General features: G+C 38.7%; 1 protein-coding gene and 1 pseudogene across 6 annotated transcripts in view; one reads left to right on the top strand and one right to left on the bottom strand.

Annotated features, from left to right (window-relative positions):
• Ptpn4 (protein tyrosine phosphatase non-receptor type 4) overlaps positions 1–19,194 on the bottom strand; it is a 186,849-nt gene that overhangs the window by 115,214 nt on the left and 52,441 nt on the right. For 4 of the 6 annotated variants that reach the window (XM_041649240.1, XM_041649237.1, XM_041649239.1 and 1 more), the window contains exon 3: positions 4,308–4,415. The exons of the other annotated variants lie outside the window; for them this stretch is intronic. In XM_041649240.1, the coding sequence (XP_041505174.1) occupies positions 4,308–4,415 (108 nt within the window). The remainder of the gene's footprint in view (positions 1–4,307; positions 4,416–19,194) is intronic. 6 annotated transcript variants of the gene reach the window in all.
• LOC121445867 lies at positions 14,345–16,342 on the top strand (annotated as a pseudogene).

A 19,194-nucleotide genomic window follows, 5' to 3' on the forward strand; every position in this document is an offset into this window, starting at 1 on the left:
CTAGTTTGTTCCCAACTGCTCAGCAGCAAAATAATCAAACAGAAACCATATTAACTGGAATACTGTTTGACCAATAGCTTAAGTGAATCTCTGGCTAACTCATCTTAATTTAACCCATCTCCATTAATCCATGTATACTACAAGGCTGTGGTTTACAAGGGTAAAATTCCAGCTTCTGTCTTTGGTGGGGTTACATGTGTTCTCACTGACTCCACCTTCTTTCTGCCAGTATTCAGTTTAGTTTCCCCCGCCTAACTCTGTTCTGCCCTGCTCTGCTATAGGCTCAAAGGAGTTTCTTTATTAACCAAAGGTATTCACAGCATACAGAGAGGAATCCCACATTACCTTCCCTTTCTGTTTAAATAAAAAGGAAGGTCTTAACATAGTAAAATTACATATAACAAAGCAGGTATCAAGTAAGAATTATGTTTACAATATTTATATCTACTTTATCTTTTATCATAGCTAAGGAAAACTATAACTACATATTCTTCAACTCCATTAAAGACTCCAGAATGATATAATATTACCTAAGTAACAGGAAATGCATGATAACAGCTTCCAAAACTCTAGAATTGACAGAGACATCTTGCTGCCAGGACAGTTACCCAAAGTTCTTCTGCATCATTGGGGCATCCATCTTCAGCCTACAGGGCCACAGTATCCAACAGACTTTCCCATGAAGCAGGACATTTCAAAGACGGTTGTACCTATATTGGCAGATTGTCAGTCACTTTCTTCTGTGTCTTGCAGAATGTCTGGCAGTCTTTTTCAGAGAGCAAGAACCCTGAAGTAATGTCTCACCTTTAAGCAAGTTCAGCAATTATTTCTCTGTGGGCCTTGAATGTCCAGTTTATACAGCAGAACATAAAGCAGCCCAGGCAAGAGCAGTTTCTTGCCCAAATGGCTAGTAAACCAATGCCCATCTTCCTCTTGATATAACTGGTACTGCCAGGAGCAGATGTGTCTCACTGTCATGAAAAGTCCTAAGTTCTTAAAACATTTTAAATGTCATATTCTGAAAGTCTCTGAAAGGTTTGAAGACTATCTGACGGAAATATATTTCTATGTATCTAGAAAACCTAACTAACATGATTGACTAATATAGAAGATTATCTATTAACCTATATTTCTTAATTACACATTACATATTTAAATGAGTTGCAGAAACACAATGCTTTAATCAAGAGCAGAAATACATATATAACACAACTGACCTTAAATTTCTATCAATAAACCAAGATCCACATCAATGCATATTATTCATCTCTATAGAATATCCCCCTTTAGCCAGGCAGTGGTGGCGCACGCCTTTAATCCCAGCACTCGGAAGGCAGAGGCAGGCGGATCTCTGTAAGTTCGAGGCCAGCCTGGTCTACAAGAGCTAGTTCCAGGACAGGAACCAAAAAGCTATGGAGAAACTCTGTCTCAAAAGTCAAAAAAAAAAAAAAAGAATATCCCCCTTTAAATGTAAACAAACATTTATAAACAATATATGGGAATACAAGCATAGTTCTCTCCAAACTCCTTCCTGCTTTTTGTTGGGCGAAGTAATTTTTTGGGGTGTTTACAATGACCTTACAAGGGGTCTTGGTCCATCAAACCACATTAGTCTGGAAGGATTCCATAGGTTCTCATCCTTTGTGGAAATAAAAGAACTTGTTTTCCAAAGCAACATATCCTTAGACGCGAATTTGGAAGTCAAGGAACCTTTAGACCATATATGTTGGTTTACCTTAGCAGCCCATAAGCTAATGAAATGTCTCTCTACTTAGCTCATTTACAATCAAAAAATTCAAAGAAAACACAATAATATACATAATCCAGATTCTCAGTGTATATTCTATCTTTACATGGCTTATTTTTCTTTATTCCTATTACTTTTTCTACAAGTTAACTCTGTATATAAACACATTATTTTTTAAAAACCATTTATTTCTTTTTATAACTTTTTATAACTCTCTGTATTCTTTTACTTCTCACTCCCAAGCCTACGTACATTTATCCAACATCGTGACCCATTTAGAAGTATTTCCCATCTGGATTTGTCTTTATTGCATATCTGTAATTATATTCTGACTAAAAGTGCTTCTTAAAATGCTAAGTGTCTTGAATAAGACTAAGGCTGCTTTTCCTTTTGGTGCCACCCAGTCCAATATGGCAGGGCCAAGGTCTGTTTAGCATGAGCAGTGCTCACAGCCCCAGTTTTCAGGCACACAGCAGGTCTATGTTGCCATTAAGCAAGTTGGAGCAGTCTGCTCACCCCCACCATTTAAATGCTCCATAGCCATACCTCTCAAAAGAGCCAGAGTTATGTTGACAGCAGCAAGGAAGCCGCTGTTTCAAAACCATGAAGCTTTTTTTCTGCTACCACTGAATCAGGAAAACCTCCTTTTTTTTTTTTTGAGTACTGACATGTTTTATTTTTCCCTCCTTTTTTCAATTTGTCAGGAGATCCTGTCTTTTTCTACTTTCTATTTCTCATGTAGATTAGATCTATGTGAGTCTCTCTTAGTGTTCTCATTGTTACCTAAGTTCTCTGGGATTGTGGTTTGTAGGCTGATTTTCTTTGCTTTATGTTTAAAAACTATCTATGAGTGACTACATGTGATAATTGTCTATCTGTAGGAAGGAGCCACGGTGTTAAGCTGTGCTTAAATCTGCGTGTGTGTGTGTGTGTGTGTGTGTGTGTGTGTGTGTGCGTGCATGCACCTAGAATTCCTTCCCAAACTCTCTCAGATTTTAAGTGGGTTTTAGTTGGTCACATTAGTGCACCAATTTGTTGTAGGAGGCCACTAGTTTGTTCCCAGCTGCTCAGCCACAAAATAATCATACAGAAACCATATCATTTGCAATACTGTTGGGCCAATAGCTTAAGCATATTCCTGGCTAACTCATATCTTAATTTAACCCATCTCCATTAATCCGTGTATCGCCCCAAGGCTGTGGCTTACAGGGTAAAATTCCAGCGTCTATCTCTGGAGGGGCTACATGTCTTCTCACTGACTCCACCTTCTTTCTGCCAACATTCAGTTTACTTTTCCCCACCTAGCTCTCTTCTGCCCTGATCTGCTATATGCACAAAGCAGTTTCTTTATTAAAAATGGTATTCATAGCATACAGAGGGGAATCGCACATCACTCTACAAGAGACGTAAGCTATCAGAGTCATCTCTCCAGAAACCATAAATAAAATAGTAAAACACTTATTCAGAAAACTCTGTCTTCAAACTACAAATTTTCTAAATAGTAAAAGTATTTCTTTCAAAATACATTTCTCTTGACCAGAAATGATAGCATACACCTGTATCTCAATACTGGGAGGATGAGGACTTGAGTATAAGCCCAGCATGGGCTACATAACCAATGCTTCACGTTGAACAGAGAAAGAAAAAACAACAAACCAACAAAACAAAACAAAACAAAGACCCAGAACTCCATTACATTGATAAAAAAAAAAAAAACAGCATATTTTTGTTAAGTCTTTCATAGTCTAGTCACATAAAATTACAAAGAATGCAGCTAGGCCCATAATACGTTTATTTCTTTAGTGCAGTTTATAATACTTAATTGTCAAAGTAAGCATCTCTATGAGTCACCAGATCTTATCCTGTATTTCTCTGACCTGATGTTTCTAACTAGAAGAACCAGGACTGGGAGAAAGAAAAAGTAGGTAAGAACCTAAGGAGCTTAAGACTGAGGATTTACACAGTTCTGAAATGGAATATCTCATGTAAGAAGGGTCTTCATAAAATATTCTTACTTTGAAAATTTTCCACTAACAAACTAAGACTTTTGTTAGAATATCCATGAATATCACAAAACAACCCCAATTACATCTTAGTAAACTTACATACACCTAAAGTAGTAGTTCTCAACCTTTCCAATGTTGCAACCTTTAATACAGTTCCACATGATGTAGTGAAACCCAACTATAATATTTTCATTGCTACTACATAACGGTAACTTTGCCATTGTTATGAATCTTAATGTAAATACTTTTGGAGGTTTGTTAAAGGAGCTGTGACCCACAGGTTGACAACTGCTGATCTCAAAGATTTTTCGCTTTAGATCAAGAGGCCTGAGACACATTAAAACCAGTACTACACTTTACACGTTGACTTATAACTATAAATATCTAAAAGGAATAGACTCAGATACCTTTAAACAACAAGAAAAGCAAAATAGGAAAAGGAATTAAGTCTAATTTTTCAATTAAAAATGTTAAACTCATTAAATCAGAAAGGGCTTTATATAAGGAACACAGAGAAAAACTACAAGGAAATAAAAGGCAACTGCTTGACTTACTGGGTTATCTGTGGAATCATCAGCCAACTGTAAACCAAAATAGTCTCGCTCAGTCAAATCAAGATGCTTGAAGACTATATCCAACAGAACTTGCCCCTGATCATGTTTCTGGAAGAAAAATAATACAAAACCATCTTTATAGTGTGTTTATGCTTTTTTTTTCTCCCTTTTCGAGACAAGTCTCACTAAGTAGCCCTGGCTGGCCTTGAATTCACAAAGATTCACCTGCCTCTGCCTCCCAAGAACTAGGATTAAAGGTGTGCACTGTATGTTTTTAACCTTGCATAACTTTTTGTCCTTTTTTTACTACAATGGCCATTTTTTTTTCACTAATGACTTTGTGGAGAATAAAGTTTGACATGTGAATAGTTTTTAAGGAAAACCGGTTATAGAGGAAAATAATAAATATGAAGATAAGAAACTTTTGATTGAAAATGTCTCCTGTAGGCTATTATCATGGTATTTTTGCTATTATATAGCTACTACAATAACTTATGTATGTGTGTGTGTGTATATATATATATGTGTGTGTGTGTGTGTGTACATGCATACAAGTCTATGCTATCTCTCTATGCCTTTTATTTTTATACTATATGAGTAGAAAAGTGACTACAGTTTAAAATACAGCTTTGTATAGAAGTCACAAAAGCAGCAGATGGAAAAACTTTGAAGGAAATTTGAGAAAGGCCTTTGATTTGACAGAACAAAACATTACAATTACATACAGAATTTTAGAAAATATCTAACTTTAACCTTAGCAAATCAGTAATGTAGACATTATTATTCCCATGTTGCAAAGCTACTAAATATGGTACAGAAGAAATGATTGAATAATTTATACTAAGTAATAAGCAAAAATAGATAAAAACAGAAATTAACAAGTTTATCAATAATAATAGAAATTAAAATGAGAAGTCACAATGACATGCCATGAGTAGATAACAAAAAATAAAGTGAATAAGATAAAAATACTTATTTACCTATAGAACTACGAAATGATACAATTTGTAGGGAAAAAATTAGAAAATTGTGTGTGCATGTGGAAGCACCCATCTGAGTGTGTATGTGGAAACATCCATGTATGCATACAGAAATAACAATCTGTGTGTGTGTGTGTGTGTGTGTGTGCGCGCGCGCGTGTGCATGTGGATGGACCTATTTGGTTGTATGCATGCAGAATCACCCACCTGTATGTGTGTGCACGCGCATGTGGGAGCATCCTTTTGTGTGAGAGCATACAGAAGTAACCATCTGGGTGTGTGTGTATGGAATCATACATCTGGGTGTGTGCATATGGAAAATCAGAGGTTGATGTCAGCTATCTCCCGTTGTATTCAATATCTTTTTAATAATTTTACATTATTTTTACACTTATCTATGTGTGTCTACACAAGTGCACATGTACATGCAGAAGCACACATGTGGGGGTAAGAATTGAAATTTCAGGAGTTAGTTCTCTCCTTTCACCATGTGAGTTGCAGTGACTAAACTCAAGTGGTCAAAACTGTCAACCTGTACCTGCTGAGCCATCTCGCTTGCCCCGCTCTAATTTTTGAGTCAGAATCCATCACAGAACCCAGAGTTCATTATTTAGGACAGGCCTGGATGGCCACAATCCTAGATCCCTAGGATCCTCCAGTCTCCATACCCCAGCATGGAGTTACAGACAGGTGAGGTTATGCTAGCTTTTAATCTGAGTACTGAGGATCTAATTTCAGGCTCTTGCATACTTTCCATACATGCACACTTTACTTCCAAGAGCCATCTCCCCAGGATAAATTTCTAAGTATTAAGTAAAAACAGTAACTGTATCAACTATTTCAGGTATACCGGAACAGCTAAACAAAATCTAATATTGAAAGAAATAGCTTAAACACATCAGTGTGTTCACTAGAAAACATAGCATGGTATATTTTACTATTATTTCTTCTCATTGGCTATAGTAGTCAGAAAGATTCTAAATAAAGTTAGAAGCAATCACAGAGCAGAAAGGACTTTTTTTTTCATAACATAAAGAATAAAGGTAGAACAGATTCCAGAGCTAAATAAATCAGCCAATGAGAGGCAATCAAGAACTGAGTTCCCTCCCTTTTGCCTCACCTGCATTCCAGGGCTGGCTATATTCGTGGGCTTTTTAACAACTTTATCAGCAACTCCAAGATCCATACCCATACATGACAGCATTCAAGATAACAAACGTATTTCTAAAGTTACTGCACAAAAAGACTATACATCATGTTTTACTGGTCAAAACTGCATCAATATTGACAACCAATGGAAGAAAGTATGTGTTTCAAATGGCACTACTCAATATTGGTGCCCATTTAGTTACTTGTATTAAAACAAAATTAAATACTGATGGAGGTGGGTCTTGTATCTTATCTGTTGCTTTCATTGGTTAATTAATAAAGAAACTGCATGGCCCTCTGATAGGGTAGAATTTAGATAGGCGGTGTAAACAGAACAGAATGCTGGGAGAAAGAAGCCGAGTCAGGGAGTCGCCATGATTCTCCCACCCAACACAGACAGGTTAATATCTTCCCTGGTAAGCCACACCTCGTGGGCTACACAGATTATTAGAAATGGGTTAGATCAATATGTAAGAGCTAGCCAATAAGAGGCTGGAACTAATGGGCCAGGCAGTGTTTAAAAGAATACAGTTTCCATGTAATTATTAGGGGCATAAGCTAGCTGTGCGGGAGCTGGGCGGCAGAACGCAGACCCGCAGCTCCTTCAACAAAATACTGCTGCAATATCCATTCCCCTCTTCCCATTCTGATTAGCTGGTCTAGGGAAAAGACTAAGCATTACTTTTTAAAGCTACTACAGAGAATCTAACACACTCTTCTCTTCTGAACAAGATGAAGTAGTGTCATTTCTTTGCTATACCTCCAGCTGAAATGTAAATAATGAACTAATTAAAACATAAAATTTTTAAATTTTGAAACAAAAGCTATCATAAGGCTTTGTGCAATGAAATGGAGATGCTAAGAATAAAAACAAAAAGGGACTGGAAAGATGGCTTAGTGCACTTGTTGCTTTTGTAGGGGACCTGAGTTCAGTTTCTAACACTCACATGGTAGGTAGCTCATACCCATCCATAAATCTAGATCCAGGGAATCTGAAACCCTCTTCTGCTCTCTATGGGCACCAGGTGTACACATGCTACACAGACGAACATGCAGCAAAACAAATACATATAAAACAAAAAGTAAATAATAAATCTAAAAATATAAAGAATAAAGACAACAAGTTCAACTAGGAGATGACTGTAGTAATAGTAATACATGACCTAAACTAGAGCATGTAAGATGACAAAGAGAAATGACCTATTCCAAAACAACACATTTGCAAAAAGGTTGTTCGGGAATATTATTTTAAGGTGTGTTACTTTTGTTTATGCTATGGAACAAATGTTTAATGATGTAAAATGTGTTGCTTTTGTTTATTCTGCATTTATTTAACTCTGTGAAGCTGTGATTCTTTGCCTTTAAACCATCTAAAACACCTGATGGTTTAATTGCTTAATGGCTAATAGCGAGGCACGAAGAAGGACAGGCAGGACTGGCAGTCAGAGAATATAAAAAGAGGGAAAAATGAGGAAAGGAGGGAGCAAGATAGAAGAAGGAGAGGAAGACATCAGGAGCCAGCACCCAGCTACACAACAAGCCACTGAAAAAGTAGTAAAAAAAGGTATATAGAAACTAGGAAAGATAAAGGCCCAGAGGCAATAAAGAGGGGATAATTTAAGAAAAGCTGGCAGGAACAGGCCAAGCTAAGGCTGGACATTCCTAACTAAGAATAAGCCTCCATGTGTGATTTATCTGGGAATCAGGTGCTGGTTCCCCCAAAAGATCAAAGACCAAAGAGTAAAAAGCCAAAAGAGTAAAAACAATGCAATACAAATATGACTTGTTGCAGGAACTCCTTCCGCTCCTTCAGCTAATAGCCGCTGAGAAACCAGCCCATTGGGGTGTGGCCTCTCTCCCTTTAAAAAAGCAGCCACTTAAGATCAACTCCAAAAAATCAGTTGCCTTCCTTTACACTAAGGACAAGGAAGCAGAGAGGCAAATCAGAGAAGCATCACCTTTCACGATAGCCACAAATAGCATAAAATATCTTGGGGTAACTCTGACCAAGGAAGCGAAAGATCTATTTGACAAGAACTTTAAGTCTTTGAAGAAAGAAATTGAAGACGACACCAGAAAATGGAAGGATCTCCCTTGCTCTTGGATTGGGAGGATCAACATAGTAAAAATGGCAATTCTACCAAAAGCAATCTATAGATTCAATGCAATCCCCATCAAAATCCCATCAAAATTCTTCACAGACCTGGAGAAGACAATAATCAACCTCATATGGAAAAACAAAAAACCCAGGATAGCTAAAACAATCCTGTACAATAAAGGATTGTCTGGAGGCATTACCATCCCTGACTTCAAAATCTATTAAAGAGCTACAGTACTGAAAACAACTTGATATTGGCATAAAAACAGAGAAGTCGACCAATGAAATCGAATAGAAGACCCTGACTTTAACCCACAAACCTATGAACACCTGATTTTCGATAAAGAAGCTAAAAATATACAATGGAAAAAAGAGAGCATCTTCAACAAAGTGTGCTGGCATAACTGGATGTCAATCTGTATGAGAATGAAAATAGATCCATATTTATCACCATGCACAAAACTCAAGTCCAAATGAATTAAAGGCCTCAATATCAGTCCGAGCACACTGAACCAGATAGAAGAGAAAGTGGGAAGTACTCTACAACACATGGGCACAGGAGATCGCTTCCTACATATAACCCCAGCAGCACAGGCATTAAGGGCAACATTGAATAAATGGGACCTACTGAAACTGAGAAGCTTCTGTAAAGCAAAGGACACTGTCACTAAGACAAAAAGGCAACCCACTGACTGGGAGAAGATCTTCAACCCTGCAACTGACAAAGGTCTGATTTCCAAAATATATAAAGAACTCAAGAAACTAGACTTTAAAAAACTAATCAACCCAATTATAAAATGGGGCACTGAGCTGAACAGAAAATTCTCAACAGAAGAAGTTCAAATGGCCAAAAGACACTTAAGGTCATGCTCAACTTCCTTAGCGATCAGGGAAATGCAAATCAAGACAACTTTAAGATACCATCTCACACCTGTCAGAATGGCTAAAATAAAAAACACCAAGGATAGCCTTTGCTGGAGAGGTTGTGGAGAAAGGGGTACACTCATCCATTGCTGGTGGGAATGCAAACTTGTGCAACCACTTTGGAAAGCAGTGTGGCTGTTTCTCAGGAAATTCAGGATCAACCTACTCCTGGACCCAGCAATATCACTCTTGGGAATATACCCAAGAGATGCCCTATCATACAACAAAAGTATATGCTCAACTATGTTCATAGCAGCATTGTTTGTAATAGCCAGAACCTGGAAACAACCTAGATGCCCTTCGGTGGAAGAATGGATGAAGAAAGTATGGAATATATACATATTAGAGTACTACTCAGCAGTAAAAAACAATGACTTCTTGAATTTTGCATACAAATGGACGGAAATAGAAAACACTATCCTGAGTGAGGTAAGCCAGACCCAAAAAGAGGAACATGGGATGTACTCACTCATATTTGGTTTCTAGCCATAAATAAAGGACATTGAGCCTATAATTCGTGATCCCAGAGAAGCTAAATAAGATGGTGAACCCAAAGAAAGACATATAGTCATCCTCCTGGATATTAACCTTCATCAGGCGATGAAAGGAGACAGAGACAGAGTCCCACATTGGAGCACTGGACTACAACCCCAAGGTCCAATTCAGGAACAGAAGGAGAGAGAGCACGAGCAAGGAACTCAGGACCGCGAGGGGTGCGCCCACATACTGAGATATTGGGGATGATCTATCGGGAACTCACCAAGGCCAGCTGGACTGGGTATGAAAAAGCCTGGGATAAAACCGGACTCGCTGAACATAGCGGACAATGAAGACTACTTAGAACTCAAGAACAATGGCAATGGGTTTTTGATCCTACTGCAAGTACTGGCTTTGTAGGAGCCTAGGCAGTTTGGATGCTCACCTTACTAGACCTGGAAGGAAGTGGGAGGTCCTTGGACTTCCCACAAGGCAGGGAACCTGGACTGCTCTTTGGGCTGATGAGGGAGGGGGACTTGATTCGGGGAGGGGGAGGGATATGGGAGGCGTGAAGGGGAGGAGGCAGAAATCTTTAATAAAAAAAAAAAGCGGCCACTTCCCTCTGCTCGCTCTCTGGCTTCAGGCTCTGCTTCTAGCGACTAGGCTCCCTTCCTGATTTGTGCAGAGGGCTGTTGTCTGGGATGGTGATCTGTAAGTTTTTCCCCTTTAAATAAATAACCATTCTATTAATCATAATTCCAAACTGGTGTGGGATTGTTTGTGACTTAACACCTTCAATAACTGGCTATGGATGAGAAAAAAAAAAAAGACACACCAAGACTGTTGTTTCTATATGTATCTGTGTGGATGTATGTATATATATACATATATATATATATATGTACTGTAATAATTTCCAAAACCTTAGTAACTGTATACATGTATGGCACTGTGATTTAATTAAAAATTCACCTGAAGTTCAAAAAAAATTATAGTGCTTGTGTCTTGATTAGCCAACGGATTTCTGGTACTTCCATTTCCTGATTTAAAAGAAACAACAAAACACTGCAGTCCATAAGAGAATTCAGTTTCACAAAAAATAAGCTTTGAAAGAATAGAAGGAAGACCTAACAAATACAACTTAGGGCTAGTAAGATGAGTCGGCAGTTAAGAACACTCACAGGCTGCTCTTGCAAAGGACCTATATTCGGTCCCCCACACCCACATGATGGTTAACAACCACCTCCTAACTCCCGTTCTAGGGGATTTGATGCTCTATTCTGGCCTTCATGGATACTAATGTAAATGTTGCACATAAATACATATAGACCAAACAGTCAAACACATTAAATAAAAATAATCTTTGAAAGAGAACCCTGGACTGGGGCGCAGTTTCCACTGGATCTCTTTGTCCCTCTTAGTAATGTGACCATATTGGGAAAAAAAAAAAAGAGGGTTCTTTATTTCAAGGCCAGCTGGACTGGGTCTGAAAAAGCATGGGATAAAACCGGACTCGCTGAACATAGCGTACAATGAGGACTGCTGAGAAGTCAAGAACAATGGCACTGGGTTTTGATCCTACTGCACGTACTGGCTTTGTGGGAGCCTAGACTGTTTGGATGTTCACCTTACTAGACCTGGAAGGAAGTGGGAGGTCCTTGGACTCCCCACAGGGCAGGGAACCCTGACTGCTCTTGGGGCTGATGAAGGAGGGGGAGTTGGTTGGGGGAGGGGGAGAGAAATGGGAGGCGGTGGCAGGAAGGAGACAGAAATCTTTAATAAATAAATAAAAACAAATAAAAAAAGAAACAATCTGCTCATTCCTTGTTTCATTAACTTTCTGTTGTCAACACCACAATAAAACAGATCAGGTAAGATTAACCAAAAAGACCTTTATTTTGACTTATGGTTCTGAAAGTATTAAGTAAAGGGACCACATATGATGACAACATTCTTGAAGGTAGTGTGTAGAGGTCATGTAGGTATCACATATGTAATTTTTATGGTTCAGATATGAAACACCATCCTGAGGCGCATATGTTGAAGAGGTGGTCCTCGCCTGCGGGTACTATTTGGGGAGTGATGTGGGATTCCCTTCTGTAAGCTGTAAATATGTTTATTACCATTGGTTAATAAAGAAGCAGCTTTGGCCTATGGCAGAGCAGAATAAAGCTAGGAGGGAAAACTAAACGCAGGGGGAATAAAAGCAGAATTCAGGAGATGCCATGTAGTTGCTAAAGGAGAAAGATGCCAGAACCTTACCAACAGGCCACAGACTCGTGGTGATACATAGATTAATAGAAATGGACTAATTTGCCGGGCGGTGGTGGCACACGCCTTTAATCCCAGCACTCGGGAAGCAGAGGCAGGCGGATCTCTGGGAGTTCAAGACCAGCCTGGTCTACAAGAGCTAATTCCAGGACAGGCTCCAAAACCACAGAGAAACCCTGTCTCGAAAAACCAAAAAAAAAAAAAAAAGAAAAAGAAATGGACTAATTTAAGATGTAAGCGCTATCAAGGAATACACCTAAGCTACTGGCTAAACAGTGTTGTAATTAATATAGTTTCTTTGTGATTATTCAGATCTGGGTGACCAGAAAACAAACAAGCAGTCTCTGCTTACAGGGAAGGTTCTGGAAACTTTAGGAGGTGAAACAAATAAGGTCACTAGGAGCTGAATCTTGCCCTAAATCCTTCCTGACTTTCTGCTTCGCGATTTCCATGAAGAAAACAACTTTGTTCTAATACAGATCCAATTATGATATTCTGCCTAACAACAGCCAAGAGATGATGGAACCAAAATAAGTCCTTTTTCTATTTTGGGGGGGGGGGGTTAATAGCTGTGAAAAGCTAACACAGAAAATTGGAAGCAGAAAAGTGCAGTAGATGTGGAAATTACTAACCATAGAGTTCTAAAGCAAGTGGGACTCATTTAAGGGAGAAATGTGGGAAAATTTGGTGATAAGAGCTGAAGAAGTCAAAGCAAGGAGTACTTAAAGGTGTGAGAAGGCTAACAGGAATACAGACAGAATATCAGCTTTATGAGGTTTCAGGTGAAAATAAAGTTCTATAAGAAAAAGGACTAAAGGCCATTCATGTTACAGGGTGATAAAGAACATGCATTTTGTCTGTGCACTGAGATTTTCAGAAAACTAGAATTTAAAGACAATGCATTAATTAATCTGATGTAGGAAATTCAGCACTCAGGCTATGGTACAGTCATTGCTAGCTGTTTAGTTATTTGTTTTTTGTTTGGTTTGGTTTTTCAAGACATAGTTTCTCTGTAGTTTCGGGCCTGTTCTGGAACTAACGCTTGTAGACCAGGCTGGCTATGAACTCACAGAGATCCGCCTGCCTCTGCCTCCCGAGTGCTGGGATTAAAGGCATGAGACACTGTCAGGCTGTTGTAGTTTGAAGCAAAGAACAAAATAGTAAGATTAGAAAACTATGTGGTTTGGCCAGAAAATCATGTGGTCTGGCACTTAAACTTTCTAACAATAAGGTTGTGGTTGGAAAAAACAAACAAACAAACAAACAAAAAAACACTGGAGTCATTAAAGAAAACCAAAGTTTTGTACCAGAAAAATAGGAGATTCCTTGATGATCCTATAGATATCAGTGAGATTACCTACCACTCATACCAAGGCCAAGAATATAAAAGTATACACTCATTGGAGAAGATTTCCTATTAAGTCGAGTGCTACCTGACACCTTGATTGCACAAGACCACCTAGGGAAGCATTTTCCCTGAACCCAGTAGTGTCATGTACAAGACGGCTACTTCAACCATGTCCAAAAGAGTCCAATTACTATTCAGGCTAGCAGCAAAACTTTGGCTACATCCATATAATATTTTTGCTGGCACACAGATAAGAGTTTCAAGGTCACAAAGGTTTTTTTTGCCTGCATTTCAAAGGCCAGGCAATGTGCAGAAGTCATATTCCTTATAGGCTACCACTGAAAGGGTGATAAACAGAGCAGATGAAATTGCCCAGATGAGAATAAAAAGATAATACCTGAAGGAGAAACACACCATAAACTAACAATTCTCAGAAGGCTGCTTTAAAAAGCCAGTTAATTAATATTTGATTAGATGAGTCAGTGAATGAGAACATAGTATACCGAAACAATTCTAAAGCTTATGTGTGGTTTTTTAGTCCCTCTGCAAGTACTGTCAGCCCTTCAGTTTTTCTTATTTCATATAAGGCAGACAGGAGAACCAATGGAACTGAATAGAAGACCCAGATATCAATACACCCATTGAGATCTCTGGCTCACTTGTACCTCCAGAGCAATAGATTTTAAGAAAAAAGAGGTAATATAAATAACAAAAGTGGCCAACTCACCAACAATCAGCAATCTCGAACTGCATGTGTGGTGTGTTTGTGTGCATTTAAGTGCAGGTGATCATGGAGGAAAGAGTTACAGATGGCTTTAAGCCCCTCAACATGGATGTTCTCTGCAAGAACAGTATGTTCTTAATCTCTTGAACCATCTCCTCAGTCCCAAGTCAGCAATCTTAAATGTACACATATAGAAAAAACAGGAAAGAAAAATGCTGGAGAACTCACATTTCCCAATTTTGAAATGTTCTATGAATCTACAGATATCAAGATGATGTGATACTCTCATAACAACAGACATTCAAGTAGAAAAGAACACAGAGTCCAGAAATCAACTATTACATTTGCTATTATAAGAGCCAAGAACATCCAGACAGTAATGAACTGTCCTTTCAATAGATGATGCTAGGATAAATGGATATCCACGTACAAAACAATAAAGTGGATCCCTACCTAATATCACAAAAAAAAAAAGGATATAATAAACTGGAATCCAAAGGTTAAAATTTTCTATTAAAAGATATCTCCAAAACCATGAAAAGATAACCCAAAAAACAAAGAATGGAGGATATTTGTAAATCACATACCTAACCTAGTAACTAGTGGCTCACATCCAAACTATGTATATTCTTACTATTTAACAATAGAAAAGATGTTAAAATGAGCAAGCTATGTGAGTAGGCATTTTTCCAAACATACACAGAGCAGCAATAGACTCATTAAATAATTAAAAGTTAAAGGACAGGAAACAGTCAAAGAAAGCTACTGGACATTTTGAAATGAAATAGATTGGGGCTGGCTCAATGAATAAGCAAAAAAAAAAAAAAGGCAGTTACTATCAAGCCTGATGGTCTAAATTCAATCACCAGGACCCACATGGTTAAAGTAGACATTAATATTCTGACCTACAGATATGTGTGCTCCCACTACAAAACAACTAAATAAACGTAATTTTTTTTTTAAAAAAAAAAAAAAAAGGAAAAGGGGGGGCTTTGCTGGAGTCCAATGTGTCAAATTTAGTAACACTTTTGAAAACTCTCCAGGAAGCTGGGCAGTGGTGGCACACCCCTTTAATCACAGCACTTGGAAAGCAGAGACAGGCTGATCTCTGTGAGTTCCAGGTCAGCCTGGACTACAGAGCGAGTTCCAAGACAGGCTCCAAAGCTACAGAGAAACCCTTTCTCAAAACAAGTTCAGGAGCACTGTAACTGAGTAAGTACAAACACTGACAAAATGGCTACAGCGGACATATTCTACAGAGAAGAGTCTACAGTTAATAGAAGTAAAAAACAAGCTGTTTTTCATGTACTTTATGGATTTGAGCTACCTTATCCTCACAAAGCCTCAGAAGGGACATCCTGCAGTTTTGATGCTCAAGGAGCTTTATACAACTTTACAAAAACTTTGTCCCTTGAACCAAAAACTGAAGTATTTTAATTGACAAACTAGTCAAGACCACAGAGACAGGTAGCCTCAGTGAGAGTGACCCACTTCTTTTTAAACCCTATTCCAGAAATATGCTAAGTAGGTTGAGCTATGAGGATGAAGAGAGAGACGAAGCAAAGGAGGCTCTGTCTGAGGCTTCAGAGAAGAAATCAGTAAAAGGTGTGTTTAAATATGTCTCACCACACTTGAGGTGAGTGGGAGTAAAAGCATCTGGAACAAGCCAGGAGATGGGTATTGAGCAGCTCTGTAATTTGTGGGCTTAAGGAGCAGTGCTCAGATACCCCAGAAGAAATGCTTGGCACCCTCATGTTACTTGTCAGAGCTAAGAGGATCATCAAAGGATTAACTGTGAAGATAGAGCATAAAGGTGTATTTAAATGCTAGCAAGCAAGAGAAAAAGGACAGCAAAAGCAAGCATTATGAGTTCACAGCTTCATTTCCTCACACACCTCAGCAACATCAGTGCTTTGATGGGAGGTACCACTCATTTGATGACCTATTAAAAAGCTGAAGGAGATACCTAACAAAGGAAGAAGAAAGGTTTCAGAGGCATCAGTGACTTGCTTATGTACTTTTTATCATCCTAGGATGCTTCTAACTTCAGTATATGTGGTGTAGGAGGTTCTTCTTCTGTTCATGTGTTGCTTTCATTAGCTAATGAATAAAGAAACTGCTTTAGGCCTAATAGGGCCGTACTTAGGTAGGCGGAGAAGGCAGAACTGAATGCTGGGAAGAAGGGCAGAGTGAGAGATGCCATGGATCTTCTGCCAGAGACGGATGCTGAATAGAATCTTGCCGGTAAGCCACAGTCCCGTGGCGATATACAGATTAATAGAAATGGGTTAAATTGGGATGTAAGAATTAGCCAATAAGAAACTAGAGCTAATGGGTCAAGTGGTGTTTTAATGAATACAGTTTCTGTGTGGTTATTTCGGGTATAAACTAGCTGGGTGGCTGGGACAAATAAAGCCCCCCCCCCAACACTTGCCGCCTTCAACATGGTCAACTAACTCCACGTAAAACCTGAGAGGGCTCCCAGCACTCAGGAGCCAAAGGCATGTAGATCTCTGTGAACTCGAGGCCGGCCTGGTCTACAGAGTGAGTTCCAGGACAGCCTAAGATACACAGAGAAACCCTGTCTTGAAAAACAAAAGCAAAACTGAAAAGGGGACTGGAAAGAGGGCTCAATGGCTAAGAGAGCTGACTGTTCTTGTGAAGGACCCAGGCTTGATTCCCAGCACCCACATAGCAGCTAACAGCCATCTATGACTCTAGTTCCAGGAGATCAGAGGCCCTCTTTTGGCCTCAGTTGTGACTCCATGCATGTGGTGCCCAGGCAAACACAAATGTAAAACACCCATACACATATAATAATAAATAATAAAATGAATCTTTAAAAAAAATGGAAAGGAAGGCAAGATGGCTCAGAGGGTAAAGTTAGCACTTGTCAGGAAGTCTGACAACCTTAGTCCAATCTTTGGAACACACTTGCTGGAGACAAAGAAGCAATTCCTGAAGCTTGTCCTCTGTTTCTGTATTTACGCGTTACATGAGGGTGCTCATATTTTCACCTCCCACAGCTACCTATCTACACACACACACACACACAATCAATCAATCAATCAATAAATAAATAAATGTCTTTTAAACTAGAAAGAAAAAATATGTAGCCTCATCTTTTAAACTAGTGACTCAAAATAGGGAAGAATTATTATCCTATAATCTGGAATCAACTCTTCCCTGTATCTTTCCATTGTAATAAAACTGAGTAAAATGGCATTCACTAAGTCTGTGAAATAATCAAAATTCAGTGTGAATTTAGGAAACTCCTAAATCTGAAACTGTCAGAAGTTGAGGGTGGTTGGGTGGTCATTTCTGTCTAATCTATGTATCTGGTAATCAAAGAGGAAAGAGGTTAAAAAGAAAAAGGACAAAATAATAGAAGTTCTCTATCTAGAACACATAAAAGAATCTTCATTAAAAACTTAATATATATTCATTTAATTCTGAAAGCCCTAACATATTAGATGATATTATTCCCACTTCATCAGCAAGCAAATTAAGGCCAAAAGTATTGGGAACAATGACACAGATGAAGCTGTAGTAGATCAAGATATAAATCAAGTCTTTCATATCGCAGAGCCTATGTTCTGGTTCGTTTGTTCGGGTAGCTGGTATAGTTTGAATGTAACTGCCCTTGTTGGAAGAAGTATGTCACTGAGGAGGTAGGCTCTGAAGACTCTTATATGCTCATGCCACAATCAGTGCCACAGTTCATTCCCTGTTGCTTGTAAAAGATGTAGAACTTTCATCTACCTTTACAGCATGCCTGCCTGCATGCCACCATGTCCCACCATGTTCCACCATGATGATAATGAACTGATTCTCTAAACTGTAAGTTACCCAATTAAATGTTTACCTACATTGGAAAACATTTGCTGTGGTCATGGTGTGTGGTTGGAATATTAATTTAAGATGTATTACATTCATTTATGCTGTGGAATATTTTTTATGATGCAAAAATGTGTTGAATTCTTTTATGTTGCATTTATTTTTTTTTTTTTTTGATTTTTCGAGACAGGGTTTCTCCGTAGCTTTTTTGGTTCCTGTCCTGGAACTAGCTCTTGTAGACCAGGCTGGCCTCGAACTCACAGAGATCCGCCTGCCTCTGCCTCCCGAGTGCTGGGATTAAAGGCGTGCGCCACCACCGCCCGGCTGTTGCATTTATTTTTAATTTAACTCTGTAAAGCTGTGTTACTGTGCCTGCCTAAAACTTTTGCTTGGTCTAATAAAGAGATGGACAGCCAATAGGAAGGCAGAAGAGAGGGATAGGCAGGGCTCCAGGTAGAGAGAATAAATAGAAGAGAGAATAGGGTGGAGCAACAAAAGGAGGAAGAGAGGTGGAGGCCTGGGGTCAGCCACCCAGCTAGCTAAGGAGTAAGAAGTAAAGAAAGGTATACAGAATAGAGAAAGATATGCCCAGAGATAAAAGGTAGGTGGAATAATTTAAGAAAAGCTGGCTAGAAACAAGCAAATTAAGGATGGGCATTCATAAGCAAGAATAAGTCTCCACTTAATTTATTTGGGAGCTGGGTAGAGAGCCCCCAGAAAGTAAAGAGTTAAAACAACACTCAGCTACAATGGTGTCTTTTACAGCAATAGAAACCCTAACTAAGACAGTAGTCAAGGCTATACAGGAACTCTGTACAGTCCTTGCAGTACTTGAACTGAAAACCCTTCTTTAGCCTCTAAGTGCTGGATTACAATGAGTATATACCAACACATCAGACAATAAAATAAAATTAAATTAAATTAAAAAAAGGAATGTTTTTCCAGTGCTGGGGAACAAAACTACAACCTCAAGCACTGACTCTATCACTATGTTCTACTGACTATGTTCTTAGCCCCAAATTTTTATCACACTATGTTGTCTCTCTACACTGCTTATTGTAGCAACTGTTCAGAATACC

This window comes from Microtus oregoni, unplaced genomic scaffold (assembly GCF_018167655.1).
Source record: "Microtus oregoni isolate MIOR12 unplaced genomic scaffold, Mior012 000003F_ref0000135, whole genome shotgun sequence".
Lineage (NCBI taxonomy): Eukaryota > Metazoa > Chordata > Mammalia > Rodentia > Cricetidae > Microtus > Microtus oregoni.